This window comes from Phytophthora parasitica (assembly GCF_000247585.1).
Source record: "Phytophthora parasitica INRA-310 unplaced genomic scaffold supercont2.6, whole genome shotgun sequence".
In the NCBI taxonomy this organism is placed as follows: domain Eukaryota; phylum Oomycota; class Peronosporomycetes; order Peronosporales; family Peronosporaceae; genus Phytophthora; species Phytophthora nicotianae.
The window spans coordinates 1,557,448-1,577,667 of record NW_008648992.1 but is presented as its reverse complement, the minus strand read 5'-3'; the positions used below and the strand labels follow the sequence as shown (position 1 = coordinate 1,577,667).

At 50.6% G+C, this 20,220-nt stretch overlaps 11 protein-coding genes across 18 annotated transcripts; 5 read left to right on the top strand and 6 right to left on the bottom strand.

The window, feature by feature from the left end:
* Window positions 1-430: 430 nt before the first annotated feature.
* PPTG_04208 (TKL protein kinase) lies at window positions 431-3,562 on the bottom strand. The gene has a single exon (XM_008898074.1). It carries the CDS (start codon window positions 3,202-3,204, stop codon window positions 526-528), a length of 2,679 nt encoding a protein of 892 aa, XP_008896322.1. The 5' UTR covers window positions 3,205-3,562; the 3' UTR covers window positions 431-525.
* On the bottom strand, window positions 3,533-5,732 carry PPTG_04207 (hypothetical protein; the record flags this gene model as incomplete). Its single annotated transcript, XM_008898073.1, has 3 exons — window positions 3,533-4,522; window positions 4,579-4,716; window positions 4,782-5,732. 3 exons carry the CDS (start codon window positions 5,730-5,732, stop codon window positions 3,677-3,679), a joined length of 1,935 nt encoding a protein of 644 aa, XP_008896321.1. The 3' UTR covers window positions 3,533-3,676.
* Window positions 5,733-5,877: 145 nt separating this feature from the next.
* On the bottom strand, window positions 5,878-7,936 carry PPTG_04206 (hypothetical protein). 3 transcript variants are annotated; one of them, XM_008898072.1, is made up of 3 exons: window positions 7,657-7,936; window positions 6,105-7,578; window positions 5,878-6,032 (listed from the first exon to the last, which is right to left on the bottom strand). In XM_008898072.1, the coding sequence occupies exons 1-2, from the start codon at window positions 7,882-7,884 to the stop codon at window positions 6,193-6,195; spliced, it is 1,614 nt and encodes a 537-aa protein (XP_008896320.1). In that variant the 5' UTR covers window positions 7,885-7,936; the 3' UTR covers window positions 5,878-6,032; window positions 6,105-6,192. The 3 variants fall into 3 exon arrangements, with proteins under 3 accessions (XP_008896320.1, XP_008896319.1, XP_008896318.1); XM_008898071.1 differs by having other exon boundaries at window positions 6,105-7,936; XM_008898070.1 differs by having other exon boundaries at window positions 5,878-7,578.
* Window positions 7,937-8,242: 306 nt separating this feature from the next.
* PPTG_04205 (hypothetical protein) lies at window positions 8,243-8,991 on the top strand. Its single transcript, XM_008898069.1, has one exon. It carries the CDS (start codon window positions 8,274-8,276, stop codon window positions 8,763-8,765), a length of 492 nt encoding a protein of 163 aa, XP_008896317.1. The 5' UTR covers window positions 8,243-8,273; the 3' UTR covers window positions 8,766-8,991.
* Window positions 8,890-10,336, bottom strand: PPTG_04204 (hypothetical protein). The gene is made up of 3 exons (XM_008898068.1): window positions 9,862-10,336; window positions 9,745-9,790; window positions 8,890-9,683 (listed from the first exon to the last, which is right to left on the bottom strand). Exons 1-3 carry the CDS (start codon window positions 10,290-10,292, stop codon window positions 8,973-8,975), a joined length of 1,188 nt encoding a protein of 395 aa, XP_008896316.1. The 5' UTR covers window positions 10,293-10,336; the 3' UTR covers window positions 8,890-8,972.
* Window positions 10,337-10,386: 50 nt separating this feature from the next.
* Window positions 10,387-11,344, top strand: PPTG_04203 (3-deoxy-D-manno-octulosonate cytidylyltransferase). Its single transcript, XM_008898067.1, has 2 exons — window positions 10,387-10,876; window positions 10,950-11,344. Exons 1-2 carry the CDS (start codon window positions 10,413-10,415, stop codon window positions 11,242-11,244), a joined length of 759 nt encoding a protein of 252 aa, XP_008896315.1. The 5' UTR covers window positions 10,387-10,412; the 3' UTR covers window positions 11,245-11,344.
* A 57-nt stretch (window positions 11,345-11,401) lies between these two features.
* Window positions 11,402-13,789, top strand: PPTG_04202 (sodium/hydrogen exchanger 3). Of its 5 annotated transcripts, XM_008898062.1 has the most exons (8): window positions 11,402-11,703; window positions 11,775-11,807; window positions 11,878-11,921; window positions 11,987-12,035; window positions 12,116-12,377; window positions 12,444-13,144; window positions 13,212-13,291; window positions 13,372-13,789. In XM_008898062.1, the coding sequence occupies exons 1-8, from the start codon at window positions 11,452-11,454 to the stop codon at window positions 13,694-13,696; spliced, it is 1,746 nt and encodes a 581-aa protein (XP_008896310.1). In that variant the 5' UTR covers window positions 11,402-11,451; the 3' UTR covers window positions 13,697-13,789. The 5 variants fall into 5 exon arrangements, with proteins under 5 accessions (XP_008896310.1, XP_008896312.1, XP_008896311.1 ...); XM_008898064.1 differs by having other exon boundaries at window positions 13,212-13,789; XM_008898063.1 differs by having other exon boundaries at window positions 12,444-13,291.
* Window positions 13,783-14,521, top strand: PPTG_04201 (hypothetical protein). The gene has a single exon (XM_008898061.1). It carries the CDS (start codon window positions 13,812-13,814, stop codon window positions 14,481-14,483), a length of 672 nt encoding a protein of 223 aa, XP_008896309.1. The 5' UTR covers window positions 13,783-13,811; the 3' UTR covers window positions 14,484-14,521.
* Window positions 14,500-17,830, bottom strand: PPTG_04200 (hypothetical protein). The gene is made up of 4 exons (XM_008898060.1): window positions 16,888-17,830; window positions 14,946-16,818; window positions 14,811-14,870; window positions 14,500-14,742 (listed from the first exon to the last, which is right to left on the bottom strand). The coding sequence occupies exons 1-4, from the start codon at window positions 17,682-17,684 to the stop codon at window positions 14,665-14,667; spliced, it is 2,808 nt and encodes a 935-aa protein (XP_008896308.1). The 5' UTR covers window positions 17,685-17,830; the 3' UTR covers window positions 14,500-14,664.
* Window positions 17,831-18,201: 371 nt separating this feature from the next.
* PPTG_04199 lies at window positions 18,202-19,790 on the top strand. Of its 2 annotated transcripts, XM_008898058.1 has the most exons (2): window positions 18,202-18,863; window positions 18,931-19,790. In XM_008898058.1, the coding sequence occupies exons 1-2, from the start codon at window positions 18,556-18,558 to the stop codon at window positions 19,700-19,702; spliced, it is 1,080 nt and encodes a 359-aa protein (XP_008896306.1). In that variant the 5' UTR covers window positions 18,202-18,555; the 3' UTR covers window positions 19,703-19,790. The 2 variants fall into 2 exon arrangements, with proteins under 2 accessions (XP_008896306.1, XP_008896307.1); XM_008898059.1 differs by having other exon boundaries at window positions 18,202-19,790.
* PPTG_04198 (hypothetical protein) lies at window positions 19,699-20,192 on the bottom strand (the record flags this gene model as incomplete). The annotated part of the gene is made up of 1 exon (XM_008898057.1): window positions 19,699-20,192. One exon carries the CDS (start codon window positions 20,190-20,192, stop codon window positions 19,731-19,733), a length of 462 nt encoding a protein of 153 aa, XP_008896305.1. The 3' UTR covers window positions 19,699-19,730.
* Between the last annotated feature and the right edge of the window lie 28 nt (window positions 20,193-20,220).

Sequence of the window (20,220 nt, the reverse complement as noted above, 5' to 3'; positions counted from 1 at the left end):
ATTGGATTTGGTCGTAAGCAAAAATTGGTATATTTGGACTATTTTTTCCAGTGACCCACATCTTTTATAAAATCCCATCTTGTGATGCGTTACTTTGCGTTTTGGTGCTAGTGTCTACTTATACGAGTCGACACGGAAGTAGCTACTTATGAAAGCCCGATTGTTTTGGTGCGTACTTAACCAGTTTTAATCACGCGTGTCTACTTACACGAGCTCACATTGCGCGGAAATAGTAAAGAATATAAAATATTATTGAAACATTTTTAAAAAAATCAGTTGTTGATTTAGACACAATTATTACATTAAAATAATAATTGTTTCGCTTTTAAAGATTTAGTAATATTTTCTTTTTCAATTTGAAATTAATAATCATCCAGAATTTTCACTTTAGTAAATTGTTAGCATTTCTTATTGAAATAATTGCTGTACGAATTATTTGTCGGTGGATACAGTGAACATACTTGTAGGACGTCCTTTTAAGTCTACATGTTAAATAAGCGACGCATTCACCTTCTACTACTATTTCTAAATGATGACGACTGATGAGCAGGGGGACCGGTCGAAAGTCAAGTTGGCGGTGCTTTCAGTGTCGTTGAGATCGATTTCCAAGTTCTCGTCAATGCTGTTCGCGTCCGAGGCATTCATACACGTAGTTTCACCGGACTCCATGTCTTCCCAATTAGCACTAGTTCCGTAATACTCAAATTCGTCCGTCTCCGCTAGAGATGGTTGTAAACCGGCATCGTGTGGGCGCAATTTCCCAGTTGAGACCCTTTCCTCCATTATAGCGAACCATTTGTTGTGTCTCCGGAATCGATGTTTCTGCTTGCGTTCCTTGCTACCAAAACCGCGGCCGAGTTTCCGACAGGCACAAGCAGGAATCTCAGTACTAGCTCGATGACATGCAGTCGTCGAGCTTCGCTTCTTTACAACAGGTGGCGAGAAGCAGCGCGTCGCAATGGGAGAATCTGTCGCTCGACGACGCTGTTGGTTTGAACGATGATGATGGCGACCGCTGTTCAACCCTTCGTCAGTGAAGTTGGTACTTAGAGGGCTTGACGGTGAGGCTGGAGCGTACAATTCCAAGACATCAGAGTCAAAGTAGAACAGTTCGGACGTTTTGCGGAAAGATTCCTGGTGTTTCGAATGGTGCAGGAAACCAGCACTCATCAACGAGTTCCCCATGCGATAAGCCTCTGAAGCTAAGTCCACATAGCCGACCTCAAGCATACGCTGCATGAGAACCTGGCCGTTAACCATAGATGGTGCTTGGGAACGCTCAAGCACTGTAACAAGTCCCATCGCCGTCTGGGCGCTAACCTCTTGCTGAAGCGTTTCTAATGCAGTGAGGATGTACGTGGCGGACGGTCGACGCTCCGGTTGCTGGTGCCAGGCATCTGTAAGCAATCGACGCAATTCAGGATGTAGCGACGGACTGAGTGGAGGTCGTTCACCATTGAGAACACTGTCGAATACTTGAAGATGACTTCGTGTTGCCTCCGGGTACTTGGGAACAAGAGGATTCGCGATATCCCACAACGTGATAGCAAGTGAGTAGACGTCAGCGGCCTCTCCGTAAACAGCAGTGCCAGCCTTGCCTTCAATCAGCTCTGGAGCCATATAGTCCGCTGTGCCACGGACAGTCATGGCACTTCGTCCACGGTCACGCAATGAAGGTCTTAGCGAAACAGGCGGAGGCACAAATTGTGCTGAGGTAGTCGGCGTCTGCATTCCCATGTAAGGCTCGCCAAAGAACACGGTGGCCGATGTTGATGCTGTCGTCGCGCAGTCTTCAGTTTGAGGCTTCAGATGGCCACCTTTCTGTATTGTCGGAACGCTGCGAGATTCCCCAAAGTCCGTCAGTTTACAGGTGCCAAAGTCATCGACCAAAAAGTTCGATGGCTTGAGATCTCGATGCAGGAAAGCTGGTGTGAAGCTGTGCATATAAACGACAGCCCGAGTGGCATCTATCATGAAGTTGAGATCAATCAGAAGTTGTTGGCGCTGCAGTTGATTTTGAGGAGTTATATCTTGTTCTTCTTGGATTTGCCGGCATAGCAGCCTCCGCCTTGCACTGGCACGCGTGACATCTTCGAGTGAGGCTTTACACAATTCCGAGATAAGACAAACCGTGGGTGGACTCACACACATGCCGTAGAATCGGACGACATTAGGGTGGTGAAGAGCGCCGCATAACGCTGCCTCGTGTGAGAACTCGGCCACAACGTCTTCTGTAAGTACGCGGGGCGTGTAGACTTTAACTGCGACTGGGATGTCGTTGCGTAATTTCCCCTGGAAAACTACTGCACTCGTACCTGCGCCGATCTTTCGCTCCAAAGCGAGATACGCGAAGTCAATAATCTGTTTCCGGTGCATTTCAATGAGCAAATGAAGTCCTCGAGATGATACGCGCTCGTGGAGGTAATGATACTTTTGTCGAAAAAGCGATTGAAGATGCACTGCACGCCTTCCAAGACCCCTCCAATGAGCTGTGTCTGCCTTGAGTACTCGCCAGATCACCACAGGTACTAAAGATCCCCAGAAAACACTGACTAGAGTCACCGTGAACGTGACGTCTCTGAATTTATCACCCAGGTAAAACAATTGGGCATACGTCAGTCTTAATACGTAGTAGATCACCACAAACGCCGCATACTCGCGTAATGTCTTCTGGCTAGCTCTCTCCGAATGCCTTAAACACACCCAGCTTAATAAAAATAAGGGGAAAGCTCCTGTAACTATCGTGACATAATGTGTTGTCTTTGCGTCCCCGACTTTGTCCATCAGCCATATAATCGGGATGTTATACGTCGCCAGTAATAACGCAAGCAGCGACGCTCGCCCTAGCGCTCTCAATGTCACCGCTCGCTGCTGAAGATACAGCACCGGTAATGCAATCATAAAGAGTCGTCCGCTGTAGTAGGTCTCGGTTTTTACTCGTCCATAACCTCCAAAACCCGGTCCCAACACCAGCAATAAAGAGAAGCCGATCGTATACAGCAAAGATACTGCAGTAAGTAGCCACAGTAGCGGTTGAAAGGCAGGTAGCAGTATTCTACGCGCCGCTCTAGTGTCTCCTCGTAACGCTCCAGACCGATGATATCGCATGTAGACGACGAGCCAAACGCAGAGCACGAAGATGACGGCATAGCCCAGCGCCACTGTTCCTAGCAGCAACCGGACACGCAGCTTGACCGAGTCCATGCGTCGACCCGTAGAAATTGCCGAAAAGGCTTCGAATTCTGGTTCGATCGACTTGTGAATTTAGGTGAAGGTGAAGATATAACTTACGAGCAAGGAAATCTTAGCTAAAGACACCGGTGTGGCACTGGCCTGTCCTCTCGACTTTTCTTCTTCGGGGCCCCGTTTCCTTCCAGTCGCAGCGCTCTCTCTTGCACAGCGTCGGTTCATACGAATGCAGACACGCCTCATACTTCTGCTGGACTCAACTCGTAACCGGTGGTTCTGTTTATTTCTGCTGCATTTGTCAGCCAATCCCAAGTCTTCAAATTAAGATAGTAAGACTTTTCGAAGCGTTCTGATTGGTTTAAAGATAAATAAAAACAATTGATTGGTAGACAAGTCGAAGTTGCGTTCGAATTTTCAGTGGCCGGAAAGTCGAATTGAGTTTACTTTGTCTTCAAGGGGCTGAACTCATCGACTTGGGTGCGGTTTCTCACAGTAAAGGCTCGACCCCGTTCCAGTCCACCGTCGCACGAGGCCACTTGGTACGGATCACCAGATTAAGCGGCGGAATGAGGTCGTCGTGGCTCGCTGTTGCACTTTGTTCAGCCAGCGCCAGCGTGTCAACAGTTAGACGGATTTCCTCGTCCTGGTTAGCAAGACCGTCGTAATATAGCAAGTCGACGGTTGATCGGGTGTGGAATGCGCGATCTTCCAATGCGCGCGGATCGGCTGCGAATAGAACCGAGTAGTGCGACTCGCTGCAGACGACCCAGATATTCACACGAGGCTGCTTGAGGTAAGACCCCACTATAAGGTTCTGGTAGGCCTCGAACAGGGAAAGGAAGCCAATTGCGCATTGAGAAGAGATGCCACGAAGCACCAGTGCGTCTTCGTCTGATGCACTCGTGCCTTCGAGAACTTGCTCTCCATCGAATACATTGCTGCGCGCATAGCCGCAAAGCAAGAGGTTCACGATCTCTTGTGTGCAGTAGTCATGAGCACCGATCAATTGGCCGCCGGAATCCCCAGCGAGCTGATCCATTTCGCTCTTAATTGTGTCAACGCCCTTGGTAAGTAGGACAGAGAAGACGAACTGTACGAGACCAGATCCTCTGGATTCCATGAACTGCGGCAAGTGCGCAGTGATGATCTGCCGGGTTTGTTCTTCAGAGGTGGCAACATGCAGCTTCAAGCCAGCCATAAATCTGCGTTGTCCAGCTTTGCCACTGTCTTTCACGGCGACGACGCACTCGGAAACTTGAGAAGCCTGGGCTGCTTGCCAGAGAATGTGGGCTAAGGCTTGAACTAACGCACGTTCTTGGTGTGGGTCTCCTGGCTGCACACACCGATTTGAGTTTGTTAAAATGTTTCAGTAGTGGAGAATGTACTTACATGCTTCCAGTCGACAAGAGCGTATTGCAGCAGGAAACGTAGCACATATCCTTGGACTACTGCCAAGATACCACATGGACCGCCTTCATGCTGAACCAAGCCATACTGGAGATCTCGCGCTGTCGTGAACACAAAGCCCTACAAAAGACCAATGCAACTTTTTCAACCGTAAAGACAGCTGCATCACCAGCATTGTCACTAACCTGTTCTTCCCAGTGACTACTGAAAGTCTTTTTGCTAGCACCAAAGAGTAGCTGCTGCACTGCTGCGATGTCTGAAGCGGTCAGAGTTCGCGTCGTACCGCTAGAAAATGGAGACGTAATGCTGCTGCTTATCCGACTTGGTTGAGCTCTACCTTTTGTTGGTTGACCAAGAAGCATTCCAATGTCCTCGCAGTCTTCCATCTCTAAAGTCTCCAATGAATTTTGTGAGACTTGGCCCTCAGTTCGGCGAGATACAGCAAACGCTGTTGATGATTCTTTAGAAGGTTTCGACGCCATTGATTCTGCTTTGGGAGACAAACCGTTTTCCTGTAGCTTACCATTCTTTGGTGCGTCATTCTCGTTATCCTTTGCATCAATAGGGTCACTTATTATCTTCTCATCGGGATCACTCTTGCTACTAGCACGTTTACGACGAGGCGATGCCTTCTTCTTTGCAGCACTAGTTTGTTCCTCCTTGAGCGTTTTGTACTTGAGATAGCAATGCTTCTTCGTCTTTCCGTTCCCTACAAGCACTGCAATCTCCTTCCATCGGACATTCTTGTCCTCCACAGAGCTAGTTTTCTTAATGGCCTTCTTCAATGCACTGATCTCTTCCTTTGTCCACTCAATACCAGATTCAGCTTCGCCGTCCTTACTTTCTGAACCAGACCGTTGTCGACCGCTGAAGGATGTTGTGCCCTTATCTCCAATGTTGCTGACTAAGTATTCCAATAGACTCATACGGTCCTCACCAGCCTTCTTTTTGGTTCTCATGTCGCTCGAGAACCGCTCGCTTGCAATTGCTGACGCTTGAGAAGCAGAAGATTTCTCCATTAAGGCATTTAATGCTTGTGGACAGTTCCAGGTCTTCAGACAATCCAACACAACCAATTCTGCTTGGCGTGTAACATCAGCAGCCGCATCTTCCACCTCAGTTAAGCTCCTGGGCATCTTCGTAATGGCAAAAGTATCAGTGAGCGAATGTGCAGGTGAGATCAAAACTGCCTGGTCGGTCGCGTTTCTTTCTCGTTCATGACTATTTTTGCGAGAAAAGCTGCATATCAACATGCAAAAGATGACATGAGATCGTACAGGTAGCATGATTAGACAAGCACAAACTTCATTAGAATATCGCCAGCATCCGTTTTCTCCGACACTTTCGTCACGCTCATCGAATCTCATCTTCTAATATACGAGCCTGTTACTTCATGCTGTCAAGGGAATCCATCCACTTTACACCAGCGAATTAAGCTTAAGCGACGTCATCACAGCACAAACAACATTAGGATGAGAACGTACAATGCGTCTTCAAGCAGAGCCTACCATACTGCTGGCGTTGAATCCAATCCGGAGTTTTAGCACAAAGCACAAACTATCGTGACAGCGTCATTGAAGAGTAATAGGCGGTGCCTTATCGGATGCTCATGACGCTCGACAGCGACGAACTGGTCAGCTCAGCCGTGGTTGAGCCAGCCTTCCGTGCTTTACGGTTGGGACCGAATACTTTCCAAAATCGCAGTGTTTCATCGGCTGCACCGGAAACAACCGTCTCACCATCAGGCGACGCTGCCAAGTGCAGCACACGAGAAGTGTGGCCTGTGAGCTCCTTCACCTTGGTCATGCTCGGGTATTTCCACAAACACAACTCATTCTGCGAGTATCCGTGCGACGACAGCAGCTCCTTCTCTGTGTTAGACCAGAGTAGTGAGCACACCTGCGAGCCTGTGTCGACAGAATTCAACATGGCTCCGTTCGTTGTATTCCAAAATTTGATCGTGCGATCAGCAGTACCTCCGCCAGTGGCAAGCAAATTGCGCTCCCACGGGCACCACGCGATCGCCTTCACAGCTGCAGTGTGTTGCTCCAGTCGGTGCGCGGGCGCTTGCATACTGCGACTCGTTCCAATGCTTCCTGCCTTCCACAGACACAAAGCGTTGTCATTGCCGCCAGACGCCAGCATCGTGCCGTCAGGAGACCACTGCAGTCCGCACACTTCCTGCTCATGACTCGTCAACGTCGACAACTGATGCTGTCGTGCACGGACATCGTGGTGGATGATGGTACTGTCACGAGATCCCGATGATAAGACGTAGCTGTTCCAAGCCAACGCGCCTACACGCGACGAATGCCCGTTCATCGTTCGCAGTTGACGTGAGGCAGCGACGTCCCACAATTGAACCACAGACTCACTCGTTCCAATAGCCAAATGTGATGAACCACCAGCCGCGTCACTCCACTGAACCGAACTCACATACTCATCTCCATCCAGGCCCATGAGTTCACTAATCTCGCCAGAAACTGCATTCCAGAGGTACACGCACTGACCCAGTGCCACCGCCAGGATGTTGTTGGACCCCCACGACAATAAATTGAGGTAGTAATCGTTCATCAACTCAGGCGCATCCAGTACTTTGATCGGCGCCGAGGGGACGTGGCGATTTAGTTTCTTTGCTGCAGCCGCGGGCACCACACTCACCTTGTTGTGAGAGAATCTGGCCTGCAGCGTAGACTTGAACGAGTCGGGAGGCGCTACTGCCGGTTTGGCCTTTGTGAATTTCAGGATTTTGTGGTTTGAGTCGTCTTCTTTGCCCAGCAACGCGCTGGCCAGTCTCTTTTTGTAAATCTGCTTCTCTTCATCTTCAGCGGCGTTGCTGGATGGTGATCCTCCTCCTGATCGACTAGGACTGTTCTTGTTCCTATTAGTGGCCGCCTCGATGGCCGCCGCTGTATCGGGCGAGTTGCACTGTACCAGGTCCAGATTCATGGCGCTGCGCGTCGGGATGAAGCGGTCCGACGTCTGGAGACACAAACACAGGAAATAAGCACGTTTAGCTATTGTAGTAGGTCAGTAGGGAGTGATCACACTACTACTGACGCTCTTGTTGTTGCTAGCGCTGCAGCTAGAGCTGCTAGAGGGGTCAGTCCTGCTTTTCTTGGCGCTGGAGGCGCCGTTCTTGTGACTGCTCAACAGCTTGTGGGGATCTGATTCGGACGCATTGTGGGAGCGTTTGCGCGAGTTTCCGCGACTTGAGGGAGGGCTTGCCAGCAGAGAGGACGACGACACACGCTCAAGGCGCCGCACTTCCGCGCTGGGACTCGCCATGGTACAGTTTGACTGCTGTGAAGTAAGTAGACTGGCAAGACAAATGTTTGTGAGCACCTTATCTTCCATAGAAGTATCCACTCACTAACTTTGCCGTTTGTAAATGGAGGCTATTCTACAGAAAAGACTATAGATGTATCATCATATTCTATTTTGGAGGTCATTAAACACATGAGGTTTTTATTGAGAAACATTTGAAACTTTGAATTCAGAGCGCGCCTTTTTCTGCGCGTTAAAACATCGGTTCTTAACGCAAAGGTTAAAAACTCAGTAGACTATCGTACTTAATCGGTTGTACGAAAAGGTTAAATTCGATTTTCTAGAAACTTATGTTTATGCTGCGTACTCTCATTCCGCTTTTTCCACACCACGTATAAGGATAGCCAAGAATGGAGAACACCGCCGCCGAGTCGACTCCGTCTGCGGAGGAGGTTTCCGCATTGCACTCCAACATCAAGACCAAGGGCACCAACAGCTATTATTACGCGCACAAGAAGCGTGAGAACGTGGAGATCCACGAGTGGGATGGCAAGGCCGCACCTCGCCTGCTCAAGACGCAGTCGCTAGCCGAAGCTCAACCCGCCGAGGTGACGGAAGCTATCACTAACTACGCATGGGCTGACGGTAATAAGCGCGTGTCTCTGTACCTGAAGCTTCCGGGTATTGGTGCGCACAAGGAGGAGGACACGCTCATTGACTGGACGGCCACGAGTCTTACGGTCAAGATCAAGAACTACGAAGGCAAGACACGTCTCCTCGTAATGTCCAAGCTCTACGATGAGATCTCGGATATCAAGACCAAACGCAAGGAGGATCAGCTCGTGCTGCAGCTCGTCAAGGCTAAGGAGTTCAGCTGGCACTCGCTCAAGAAGGACGCGTAGACGTCGTTTGGGAGGCTCTTGGATCCGCCCACTATAGGAAACAAAGAGAAGGGTACGGCAATGTAATTAGAACAGACGATGAGTGGAGATGGAGGCGACAGGGCGGCAGCAGACACACACAGTAATCTGGAAACACGTACTCAGTTTTATCTATCTCAGCGTTGGTTTTTCTAACTTAACTGGTGGCAGTTGTCTTGCATGTACATATTAATCATATCGCACGTCGGTCGTATAGAGGATTTCGCCAGTATCGTCTACAAGTTGAACACGGAAGCGTGTCCGTGTCATGTGCACGGACATGAAGCCATGTGTCAAGGCCGCGTGCACCAAGTCCGGATTTGCGCGAGCTTTCGGCTGGAGCGTGTGGATTCGATAGCCACCAGCACCAGATACGAAGTAGTTGCGGACCAAGCCGTCATTGTCCACCTTACGGACGTGCTGCATGGAGTGGTCGTGGCCGTTAAAGTATGCGTGCACCTTGTACTTCTTCAGCATTGGGTCCAGCATGTCAATCAACTCAGGCGTATCAGCGTTACCAGCGAAACTATATACGCCCCAATGGCCCATGACAATTGTCCACATTTGCTCCACACCCGACGGCTTGCCAGCACTCAACGTTCGCTCGATCCACTCGTACTGTGACTGCCTGGTCTTCACTGAGGACTGCTCATTCATCCTGTCAGTGCAACGGACGTCACGAGGCTCCCGACCACAGACCAAATCACAGGCATCAATGACGACAAGACGCAAAATCGTCTTTGGTGCCACAGGGCGATCAATCGAGTAGTATCGGCGTGGCATATACCACAGCGAGTCCTTCTTTTCGGCATATTGAAGCATTGCGTCGATCGATCCTTCGCAGTCGTGGTTTCCAATCGCGACATACCACGGTATCTGCAGCTTAGGGCTCGTATACATCTGTGGCAAGGCATCTCGATCAGCTCCAGTTACCCATCCAGATCTCATGCCAGCTGCATACCTTCTCAAAGCGTGTCGACAACAACGGATCGTTTACCGATTCAATTCTTCACATACGTAGCAGCACAAACAACATTAATACCTCTCATCGAAGATCAGCACTATTCACCATACTCACCCATGTTCATAAATCTGGTCTCCAGTCGATAATACAAACGTCGGGGGAGGGTCCATCGTTGCCGTGAAGTTCTCAAGCGCCAAAGCCACTCTTCGCTGGTTCTCGTCACCCGTGCCGAAGTCTCCGAACACAATGAAGCTGGTTTCTTCGGGGAATCCACCAAGAATCGAGGGTTCCGCATTAATATTCTTGGTTTTCGCCGCTGTTTGTTTCGCAACTGGTGCGGGGGCGACGCCGGTGTGCCAGAAGAAGAGCACAAAGATCATCCAGACGCCAAGTGAGCCCAGCGCGATGAGTTTCACCCAGTGCTCGTAGTTGGTGGCGCCATGGAACGCCGAGCTCCACCCGCTACTGCTGCGGGGGGTGGCCGAGTGCCGGTCCTTGCCCTCGTCGTGTTCATCGCGTTTGCGCAGGCCCTCCTCTAGCTGCATGCTAGCTAGAAGGAGCTAGTTGCTAGTAGCAATTAACGTTTTGCCTCGTCTATTATTTGGTCCAAAATGTAACGACTTATTTTAGTCTCGGATTTGCACAAAATCACTGTCGGAGCAACCATGAAGGCGCTGGGTGTGATCCCAGCGCGCTTGGGCTCAACGCGCTTCCCTGGGAAGCCGTTGGCCGAGTTCTTCGGCAAGTCCATGATCGAACACACTTACTCAGCAGCAGTGGGGTCGAAGTTCCTGTCGAAAGTGGTGGTGGCAAGTGATAGCGAGCGCGTGTTGCGGGTCATACAAGGCGTTGGTGGCGATACGGTGCTCACTGGAGCCTGCAACACGGGCACGGATCGTATCGTGCAAGCGCTGCATATTATGGACCCCAAGGAACTGAGCGAGTATGACATTGTGGTGAACATTCAGGGCGACGAGCCAGGCGTGAACCCAAAACACATTGATCTGTGCATCAAGGCCTTGCGTGGCGCTGGACCCGATAGCGTCATGAGCACGCTGGCTACACCGATATTTAGCGAGCAAGACGCCCGCAGTCGAGATATTGTCAAGTGTGTTGCCGACCGTAATAGGTGCGTTGATTTAATTGTGGTTTACCCTGTGAGCAAGTCTGGGACTAACGGGCTTGTGGGGTGACATGTTCAGCAATGCGCTCTACTTCTCGCGAGCAATGATTCCGCACTCCAAGAGCGGCAAGTTTTCGCCTGAAACGACGTCATATCTGCGTCACGTTGGAATGTACGCGTTCCGCAAGGATTTCTTGCTGGAGTTCCCGACGCTTCCTCCATCGGATCTTGAAGAATCTGAAGATCTCGAGCAGCTTCGTGTGCTTTCGGCAGGTTATCGGATCCAGTTGGTGCAAGTCGATTCGACCTTGCCTGGCGTCGATACTCGAGCAGACCTTGAGGACCTGAAGGCGCGGTGGCCTGCACATGTATAAACCAATTAGACGGACCGTTAGAGACTACCAAGAAACCCATTTTTGAGATGGTACCAGGTACACAAAATAAACCTTACAAATATCAAGTCATTTAATCGTATTTAAACGAGAACTTGTTGGGTGTCCCAATTAGAATGACACAAACATGTCCGCGTCTGATCCGCCGTCATTCGCTTTCAGGACGACTAGAGAAGAGGTCGGGCAGTCATGGTGGACAATTGGGAGCCAGAGTTCTCCGCGTCGGCAACTGGAAATGCCGTGCTGGACGCGGCGCGTGGTGTTACGGGGTCAGGAGCTGCAGCCGAGCAGGAGCAGGGCAGGGCGGAGTGGACGCGGTTGGAGCTCTGCATTATTGCTAGTCTGCAGCTCGTGCTGGTGCTGGTAGCCTACCGCATGGACCGGTCGCAGCACCCGATGCTGATCTCCGAGTCAGCTGTTGCCATCTTTTTCGGTGTATTGGTGGGTCAATAGAGAAAGCGGGCGAGGTGGGGATTTGTCTGATCTTTAGACTGTTATTTCTTTCTGAGCAGTTTGGCGTCGGCATACTGATCTTCTATCCGATGGTGGGTTAATGGATGCATAAATACTTTTGTATGGCTTATAAACTGATGAAGACCGCGTCTTGTGTTACAGGAATCACTGAACAATGGCATGGACCCGGAGGTGCTTTTTTACGCGTGAGTAGGCGAATGGGTATATCCAAAAAATGACAGGGACTAATTGTGGTGTTCGTGGTGTGTAGATTGCTGCCACCTATTATCCTGGAAGCTGGATTCAATATGAAGAAAACAGTAAGACATAGTTGATACTGAAGCCGAAACAAAGCTGTGGCTCACCACGATGTTGTTTGTTACTTTTTTTTCTCTACCAGGGATTCTTCTCCAACTTTAATGCAATTATGCTGCTGGCTATTGTGGGGACATTAATTGCCACATTCATCACGGGTGGTATGTTGCTTTGGATTGGAGACATGGGACTTATCACCAAGCTGACAGCTGCAGAGGCATATCTTTACGGCGCTCTAATCTCAGCAGTGGATCCGGTCGCCACGCTGTCGGTGTTTAAGAAGAATGGTGTGCCTCCGCTTCTCTTCAATCTTGTCTTCGGTGAAAGCATGCTGAATGACGGCGTTGGTGAGTTTAATGTGCAAATTACTTCATGATTTTGTAGCTAACTATGTTGGCGTATTTTATCTGCAGCCATCGTGTCGTTCACGCTGTTTCAGGGCCTTATTCGAAGTGGTATAGCTGATGTCACGTTGAATAACGCGGGCCTCATTATTATCGAGGTGTTCGGCATCGGCCTCGGTTCAGTTGGCCTGGCAGCAATCGTGTGCTTCACGTCAGCGTTTTTGCTCAAGCAAGCCGACCCCGTGCTGCAACAGTATCCCTCGTACGAGATCTCAATTGTGCTGCTGTCAGCATACTTGAGTTATGTGATCGCTGATCTCGTTGGAATGAGCGGGATCGTGGCGCTGTTCTTTTCGGGCGTGCTAATGAGCCACTACCACTTGTACAATATCGCAGACGAGAGTGCGACGGCTCTGAGGCATCTACTGACGACTTCATCATTCCTGGCAGAGAACTTCGTCTTCGTCTACATGGGCATGAGTGTGGTAGCGTACTCGGGGTATTTTACGTGGGACTGGGGATTTATTCTCGCCAACTTGATCGCATGCCTCGTAGGCCGCATGTTGAACACATTCCCGATGTGTATGCTTGCGAACTTTGGTCGTTCCGAAGACAACAAGATCCCATGGAGTCACATGGTGGTCATTTGGTTTGCTGGGCTTCGCGGAGCTATTGCTTTTGCACTAGCATTGAACGTATACACGCCCAACCGAGTGCATGCAAGTGTCATCCAGAGCACGACGCTTTTTACCGTCATGTTTACGACTCTGGTAAGTGTCACGAGCGATTCAATCACTGATTTGTCTAACACAAGGGGCGTATATTTGAATACTGTAGGTGTTTGGGATGGGTACAAGCCCAGTGCTTCGCTACTTTGGCTTAACAGCTACGCAGAAGCAGGAGCGAGAGTTCGATGAGTACGCTGATGTCTACTATAATTTGTTTGTGGGCAATGCTTTGTAAAAGCTCTAACGGAATCGCGTTATTTGCTCAACAGTGAGGGTGCCCACGAACGTTTGCTGGATGATGACGATGAACATGATGCCGACACTTCTTTCCATCCCATTGATCGTTCAGTTTCTCGCCGCAATATCAGTGGTATTCATGGTGTTTGGGAACGCATTGATGAGAAATACTTGAAGCCACTCTTTGGCGGCCGTCCGCGAGACCAGCAACAAGAATCGGGCGAGCCAATCGCAACCAGCACCAGAAATTGCATCGAGCATCAAGAGCCGGAGCACAGCCCCAGACTATCCTCGCCTAATTCTCCGACGTTAGCTGAGATCGCGAAGAAACACGATAACGATGAGGATGTAGTGTAAGGCACAATGTAGCCATGTTGATCTGGAATATCAAAATCTTTCAAAAAATTTAGGGCTTCCAAATATTATCCTCCCTTAAGGCATATCTCCCCTCTTTAATCGCGTACGTTTTAAAATGGCGGTGTCTGACGAGATGTTGGCGCTGTATGAAGCGCAGCGACGCGCTCACGAGACCGTCCTTGCGCTGCAGACGCAGATTGAGGAGGAAGAAGCCGTGTACTTGGAGGAGACGCCACACGGCAACATTATCCGTGGATGGGACGGCTTTATCGACTCGAAGCAGCCGCGCAAGGACGCGAACCCCAAAAAGATTAAGCCCTACACCGAGACCGAGCATCTCTTCTCCAACTCCTGCTTCTACGCCAGCATGGCGGGTGAGCCTAGCTTCGACCAGGTGGACATTTATAACACGACCAAGAACGAGGGCACAGGGCGCCGCAAGCTCACAGTCACGCTGTCAGTGGGGAAGGGCACGGACAGCATTAGTGGAGTAGTTGATAGCTCCGCTGCGCTCAGTACACACGCTGCGTACAGAGAAGGAAAAGGGTCTAAAGTGCATTCGGTGCAGAAGACAGCAAAGACTGTTGCCCAGTCTACAACGGGGAAGGGAGTAGCAGACTCCAGTTACCAGGCATCCAAACTAAAGAAGAGAAAGCGAGAGGCGGAGGCTACCAAGGCGAAGACACTTGAAACTGTGTCAACAGATTTACAGTCTACTGCTGCTATAGCAACGACTGCGACGGCAGCAGTACCGCCTCCTGCTAGCGACTTTTTGGACGTGCTCTAATATAATAACAACACAGTTTTCTAGAATGCGAAAATGCATGTGTATGAATCGTTGTGAGAGTCTTATAGTAATAAACAGCGGGATCGAGAAACAAGCAGGACTAACGACTGACATCACATCGCCAGGTATTCAGCTGATAAACTGTCGAGCTGAGGCCCAACCAGGAGGATTTAAGCTTTCCCTACTTCGGTGTGTCGAACGAAGTGAGCAAAACCTCCAAGTCCTTTGTCGTCTGGCGGAAGAAGCCATCGTAATTGAACTGTCAACCAAACATCGCCGAAGAGTTAGCAACCACATCATCTCAAGCAATCAGCAGCAAGAACGTACCTCAAAAATGTAATCCAGCTGCTGCGGTGGCACTGTGATGTCTGGGAACTTCGCGTATCCCTGAATCAGCAACAAGAAAGTCAGCGATCATCCTGCCACTTTACTTAACTACGGCAAAATTCTGTTACAACGTACCCTTAGACGGTCATCAACGGTAGTGACAGCCTCCACCGTGCCCTGAAGACTCTGGAAGAGGTGCGAGATACTGTTCCAATGCAGATCCAGCTGCGACCTCAACTGTGTCATGTACTCACCATGCGAGAGGATGGCTTCGGACGGGACGGAAGCGGGACCAAAACTGGACGCAAGTGCATTGATCGAGTTGTACGCATAAGCGCCCATGCCAATAACGTCGTTTGACTCGCGCTGCTGCGACAGCGGCATGGCCAGAATGCCCGCTTTCATTTTGGAGCACTCCACCATCACCTGTTTGAACTTGATCAGCAGATCGTCCATCTCGCTCTCAAAGTCAGAGAGGTTCGCTCTCAAGCGACGGTATACTAGCGTCATGCCCGGAATACTCTTCTCTTCGTCCACAATCCGACGCTGCAGCACCACGACGCAGTTCAGGATTGACTGGATGTGCTTCTTCAGCAGCTGAGATAGACGTGTACGGTGTAGTCTCACACGGAGCAGCAAGTCACTGGAGCACGGGACGCCACAAGTCTCGTAAATGGAGCACAACACGATGAACGCGTCAAAATCGCCCTCATCAATAGACGAAGTATGGAACGAGGTCCGGACGCCCCACGACAACTGACCGATACGCTGGATCGATTGACGAACAAGCAGTAGAGTGTCCAGCACGCCACCCTGAGCAGCAGCGATATCCGCGGCCTCTTTCGACGACGTGGACGACGATGGACCCTTTTCAACCTCATCGTCTTCGTCTGTCTCCGAATTCACTGGGCTGCTGCCATCTTCGTTTATTGTCGACCGCGACTTCGCACCCACGCCCCACGACACAAGCGACGAGAAGAACGAGCCGCTATCCGTGCTCGACTGTTTCTTTGGTGCTTGAACTACAGCTCGGTTGGCCACCACGAGCTGATTCTCGGCGTTAGGATCATTTTCTGAGCCCTCATCTTCCAACAGCATGATCCGACCCTCCTGTTGCGAAGACGATACTTTCTGGCTCTTGCTGTTCTGACCGGATCCTGCTACAACAAGCGCGTTGCTCATATCTGACGGAGTTTCATCCTCCAATAGCTCGATCTTCGCATGACCCTCTGGCTCCTCCTCGCCATTTTCTAATTGTTTGTACTTGTGAGCTCCATCTTCAATGAAGCCTCCACCTAACGCTGCCGTAACATACCTGCAGATGGAGTTGTTCTCCTCCACCCACAAACCTGTGGCCTGTTTGAATTGTTTGTACATCTTTTGCACGTGCAGTGGGTCAGCGCTCGCATACATGCGCTGAATAGGTTCCACACACGCGCCAAAATCACGGGCCAAGTAGCCTTCAAGCGGCAAAACTTTGCTAAAACTCCAACGCCAGGCTTTCTCCTGGTTGGGTTTGAGGCGATCCAGCTCACGGACACCAATGCGCGTCAGCTGACTCACTTCCTTACTGATCTCTGTCTGTACAGCCTCCAGTGATTGCATCAAACGACGAACTTCCTCTCCACCAGGCCCATACACGAGCAAATCTCCACCGGGACCAGCGAGCTGTCGAGCTTTACGGCACGACACCAGCAGATCAGCCAGCAGCTTCAACAAGCCGTGCAACTTGGTGAACGCGTCAAAAGTCTCCTCTCGAACCTCTTTGCGAAGTGTCACAACGCCGGAGTTGCTCTGCTGTAGAAAGTCGGACGGAGTAATCGCCACCTCGTTCGGGTTCGAGTTGCGACGCAGCTGGCGTGTCAACACTGTCGGTACCTGTGGCTTGGCATCGGTATCGCAGAACACTGCTGTCTTGGTCATTTCTTCCTCTTCCTCGTTCGTTAATAGCAGCGACGGCAGCGAATCCTGGGGGGAGATGGCGGCCTGATTCTGTGGGAAAAGCTCTCTGTAACATACAACCACTGGCACGTTAGTTACCTGTTATGTTTGCAATAAAACAACACACTACACGTACTTGAAGGATGGTGTCGTGAGCAGCACTTCGAGCATCTGTCCTGACTTGCTGCCCATGGCGTCTTTCATGCCTGCATGTTGTTGACTCTGCAAGTTGCTGATCGTGCAGTCTGCCGGTGTATTGGGCGTGTTTCGCAGTACGTAGAAAAGGAACTGCACGCCGTGCATGAGTCCGTCTGTGCCTCTAGCTTCCAGTGTGTGTAGCTGCTCTCTAGCGGACGAGTGAGCGCGCTCCGTCTCAATAGTAGGGAGCACTCGGGTCTCAATGACATTCCTCACGTCCTTGAGTGTACCGAGCAGCGATCGCTCGCCCGTTCCAGAGTGGAACAGACCTTGCTGTCCGTGCTGCAGTCTCAGTACGTAGCTGTGTCTGCGTCGCACCTCAATGAGAATCGATTCTGTAGTGCACGTGGCTGGTGCGAGTGTGCGCATGGCCCAATCCTTGAATTCCTCGAGCAATAGTGTACGTGGGTCGTTAAGGTATCCCGAGAAGGTGAAAGTACGGTCGTAGCGCTCACGCTGGTAGGCGCAGATGCTCGAGATAATTGCCTCTGCGGGGTTGCGCAGTAGACCTACGACGTCCTGCATCTTACGGAGGTACGAGTTCTCGTCAAAGTCCGAGATGGTGGGGTTGTGTAGCGGGTAGAAGTTATCGTCCATCCGGAGTGCGGTGGGGAGGTCCTCTTCACTCACTTCCATTGCCTCGCAGTAAGCCTGGTGAACGAACCGCATCTGGTCCATCTCGAGCTGCGAGTAGCTCTTGCTGAACGGGTTCAGCCGCAGCCCCCAGTTCGACATGGCGGTACGTTAGCGTTTCCTGGTGTTGGGATTAGTGTAATACGGTGACTGAGATCCCGCGTGCGTAAGCTGGGCTGCAGGTGGCGTCGGCCGTTCTCCTTGTCGCCTTCTCGACTGCTTCTGGTTTGTGCGCAAGGAAATCTCAGTATTGGACGGTGCCCAATTGAATGTATTAAATATTGCAGGTTTAGCAATTTTGACGGAGTGATGCTTCGGCTGGCATTTTGGCGTGGAAGAGACGGTTATGAGATGTTCATTGCAGCAAAGGGCAGGAGCCGATGGCAATGGTCGAAACGCTGCTGAAACAAACGATTATCCAGTAGCATAGGCAATTAAAATTTGGGATGTAGTGCTCTCTTTCTCCAGTAGGCGGAGTCCGGCTTCACGTTAATAATTGCAGTTGAGACGACGTCTCATTACGAACACCGTTACTTCTATCAGCATACAGAAACCAATAGTGTTTGAAACCTACACTGTAGTCATCGTCTTAGCCGGGTTTTGTAGAAATCACTCGGTTCAACGTCGTACAGAAAGCTCAAGGTCGACAGTGCAAACTTTAGCGCGACATGCCGCAATTTGCGCAGGCGATTTGATCAAGATGAGGCGGTTCCCACCGAACCGAAGCGATCACCGGATCGTCAATCGCTTCAAGAGTCTTGGCAAGACGGGGTCATTGTTGACGAGCCAGACGCCAGATTGAACCTTTCAAGATTCCGCAAAGAAGAACCGGAATTCTGCTTCTTCATGCGTCACAGAGTCAGCGGCAGAGATGATCTCCAACTTTTTGAAAAGTGTAGCCATTTTGACATGACGAAGTTGAAGTGGTCTCCGCTATCTTTGGCAGCTTTTCGCGCTTTATTACTGCGCAGCCATGGGCTCCGCTGTGGGGGTACAACGCATTGAGACGCTTCGTCGTACCTCGCATGCAGCGTTTGAACACGGCCGAGCCGCCGCTGTAATAGCACACGTCGGGCTCGTTCGTGTCATTCGCGTCGCTGAGAGATGGTACGCCGTAGTCGACCAGCGCGTGATCTCGCGTGTAAATCGAGTGGTGGAGGAGCAAGTTGTGCGACGCATTAATCTGCTAGCCGACCACATCGAAGTGGCGTCAAAGCTGTGGTTTGTCAAGAGCATTTCCACCACATCCATCGCCGAGGCATTCGACATTGACACGAAAGAGTGCGTGGATGATATTGGAGGAATTCTTTAATAGGAAGCGCAAACGCACTGACTCGTATTCGCTCAGTGTTCGCAAGGTGCAAGTGAGCAAACGGGATTACGAAGTGTACAACTGCGGGCCGGAGCTTCTGGACGTGCCATCTTGGAACAAAGTAGCTCACGTGCTCGAGCTGCAGAGCCCCGAGGTGACTGATTTCCTGCTGAACAAATGGCGATGGACAGTGTGGCAGCCACCAACGTCGTGGCGCGTCAAGGTGGATCAAGTATTCAACGTCACTCTCCACATTGGTATTCGTCGCGAGGGTTTTCTAACAGGCGAAATCCGTGTCGTACGTCTGCGGCTCGGTCGGAAATGGGTTGGCGCTCACCATTTGAGCGAGGACATGGCTCACCCGATGAAAAGTCAGTGGCTGCATCGTGTAGACTACGAAATAGGAGATCAAGTACATACAGCCGAAAGTGAATTTTTCAAGACTGTGAAAGCTGCGTGGGAAGATTACATCACCGAGCTGGCCAAACTGCCTCAGGAGGTTAAAGACGACGATAACTCTGCGGAACAATTCCCGTACGACGAGCAGGAGAAGCGGACGTCGCTACGGATAAAGCATCTATTGGATACATCACTGGAGAATATTCTGAATGACCGCCGGACGATGTTCAGGATGCCACATCAATACGAACTATGGCGAATGGAGCAAGAAGACGCGCCCGAACACCGTAAAGATGGCGCAGATGACCACATGGTCGGACCTATTTTCCAAGGTCCTATTGAAGAGCTCATAGAGCTGTATGAAGAGAAGGATATGGCTGTCGAAGATGTCGATGTGCAATGGTCATAGGAAATAATAGGAGTTCATTTCGTCTGCATTATTGTCGTTTACCGGCTCGACCCTTTGGGAATTTATCCAGTAGCAACACAATCTGCTTAAGGTCGTACTTCTCCGCTGCAGCTAGGAACTGAACCTGAATAACCTCGTGTGGGGTCAGTTCTCGAGCTGGCGGATCGTTCTTCAGCGTCATTCCTCCTTTGATCACCGTCGCGAGCTCCGCAACGCCGTAGTTAATGTTGAAGTTGTGCATAAGGCCGTCCTGAACCTGTTTAGCGAGCCCCCATCGACGCTTCTCTTGCTGATCCTCTTTCGCCTGTACATTCAATGCAGCAATCTCCTCCTCTGCTTTGACTCGCCATGGGGATCCTCGTTCTCGACTATGCACTTCACCAGCTGACGGATTGAATGGAATCTTGAGTCTGGAAGCCTCACACAACAACGTCATCGAGTCTCGATGCCCCGAACTCGACTCCAAGTCTCTAGACTGCTCCAGCTCCATTGTAAATGGTGATAATCAATACAGAAAT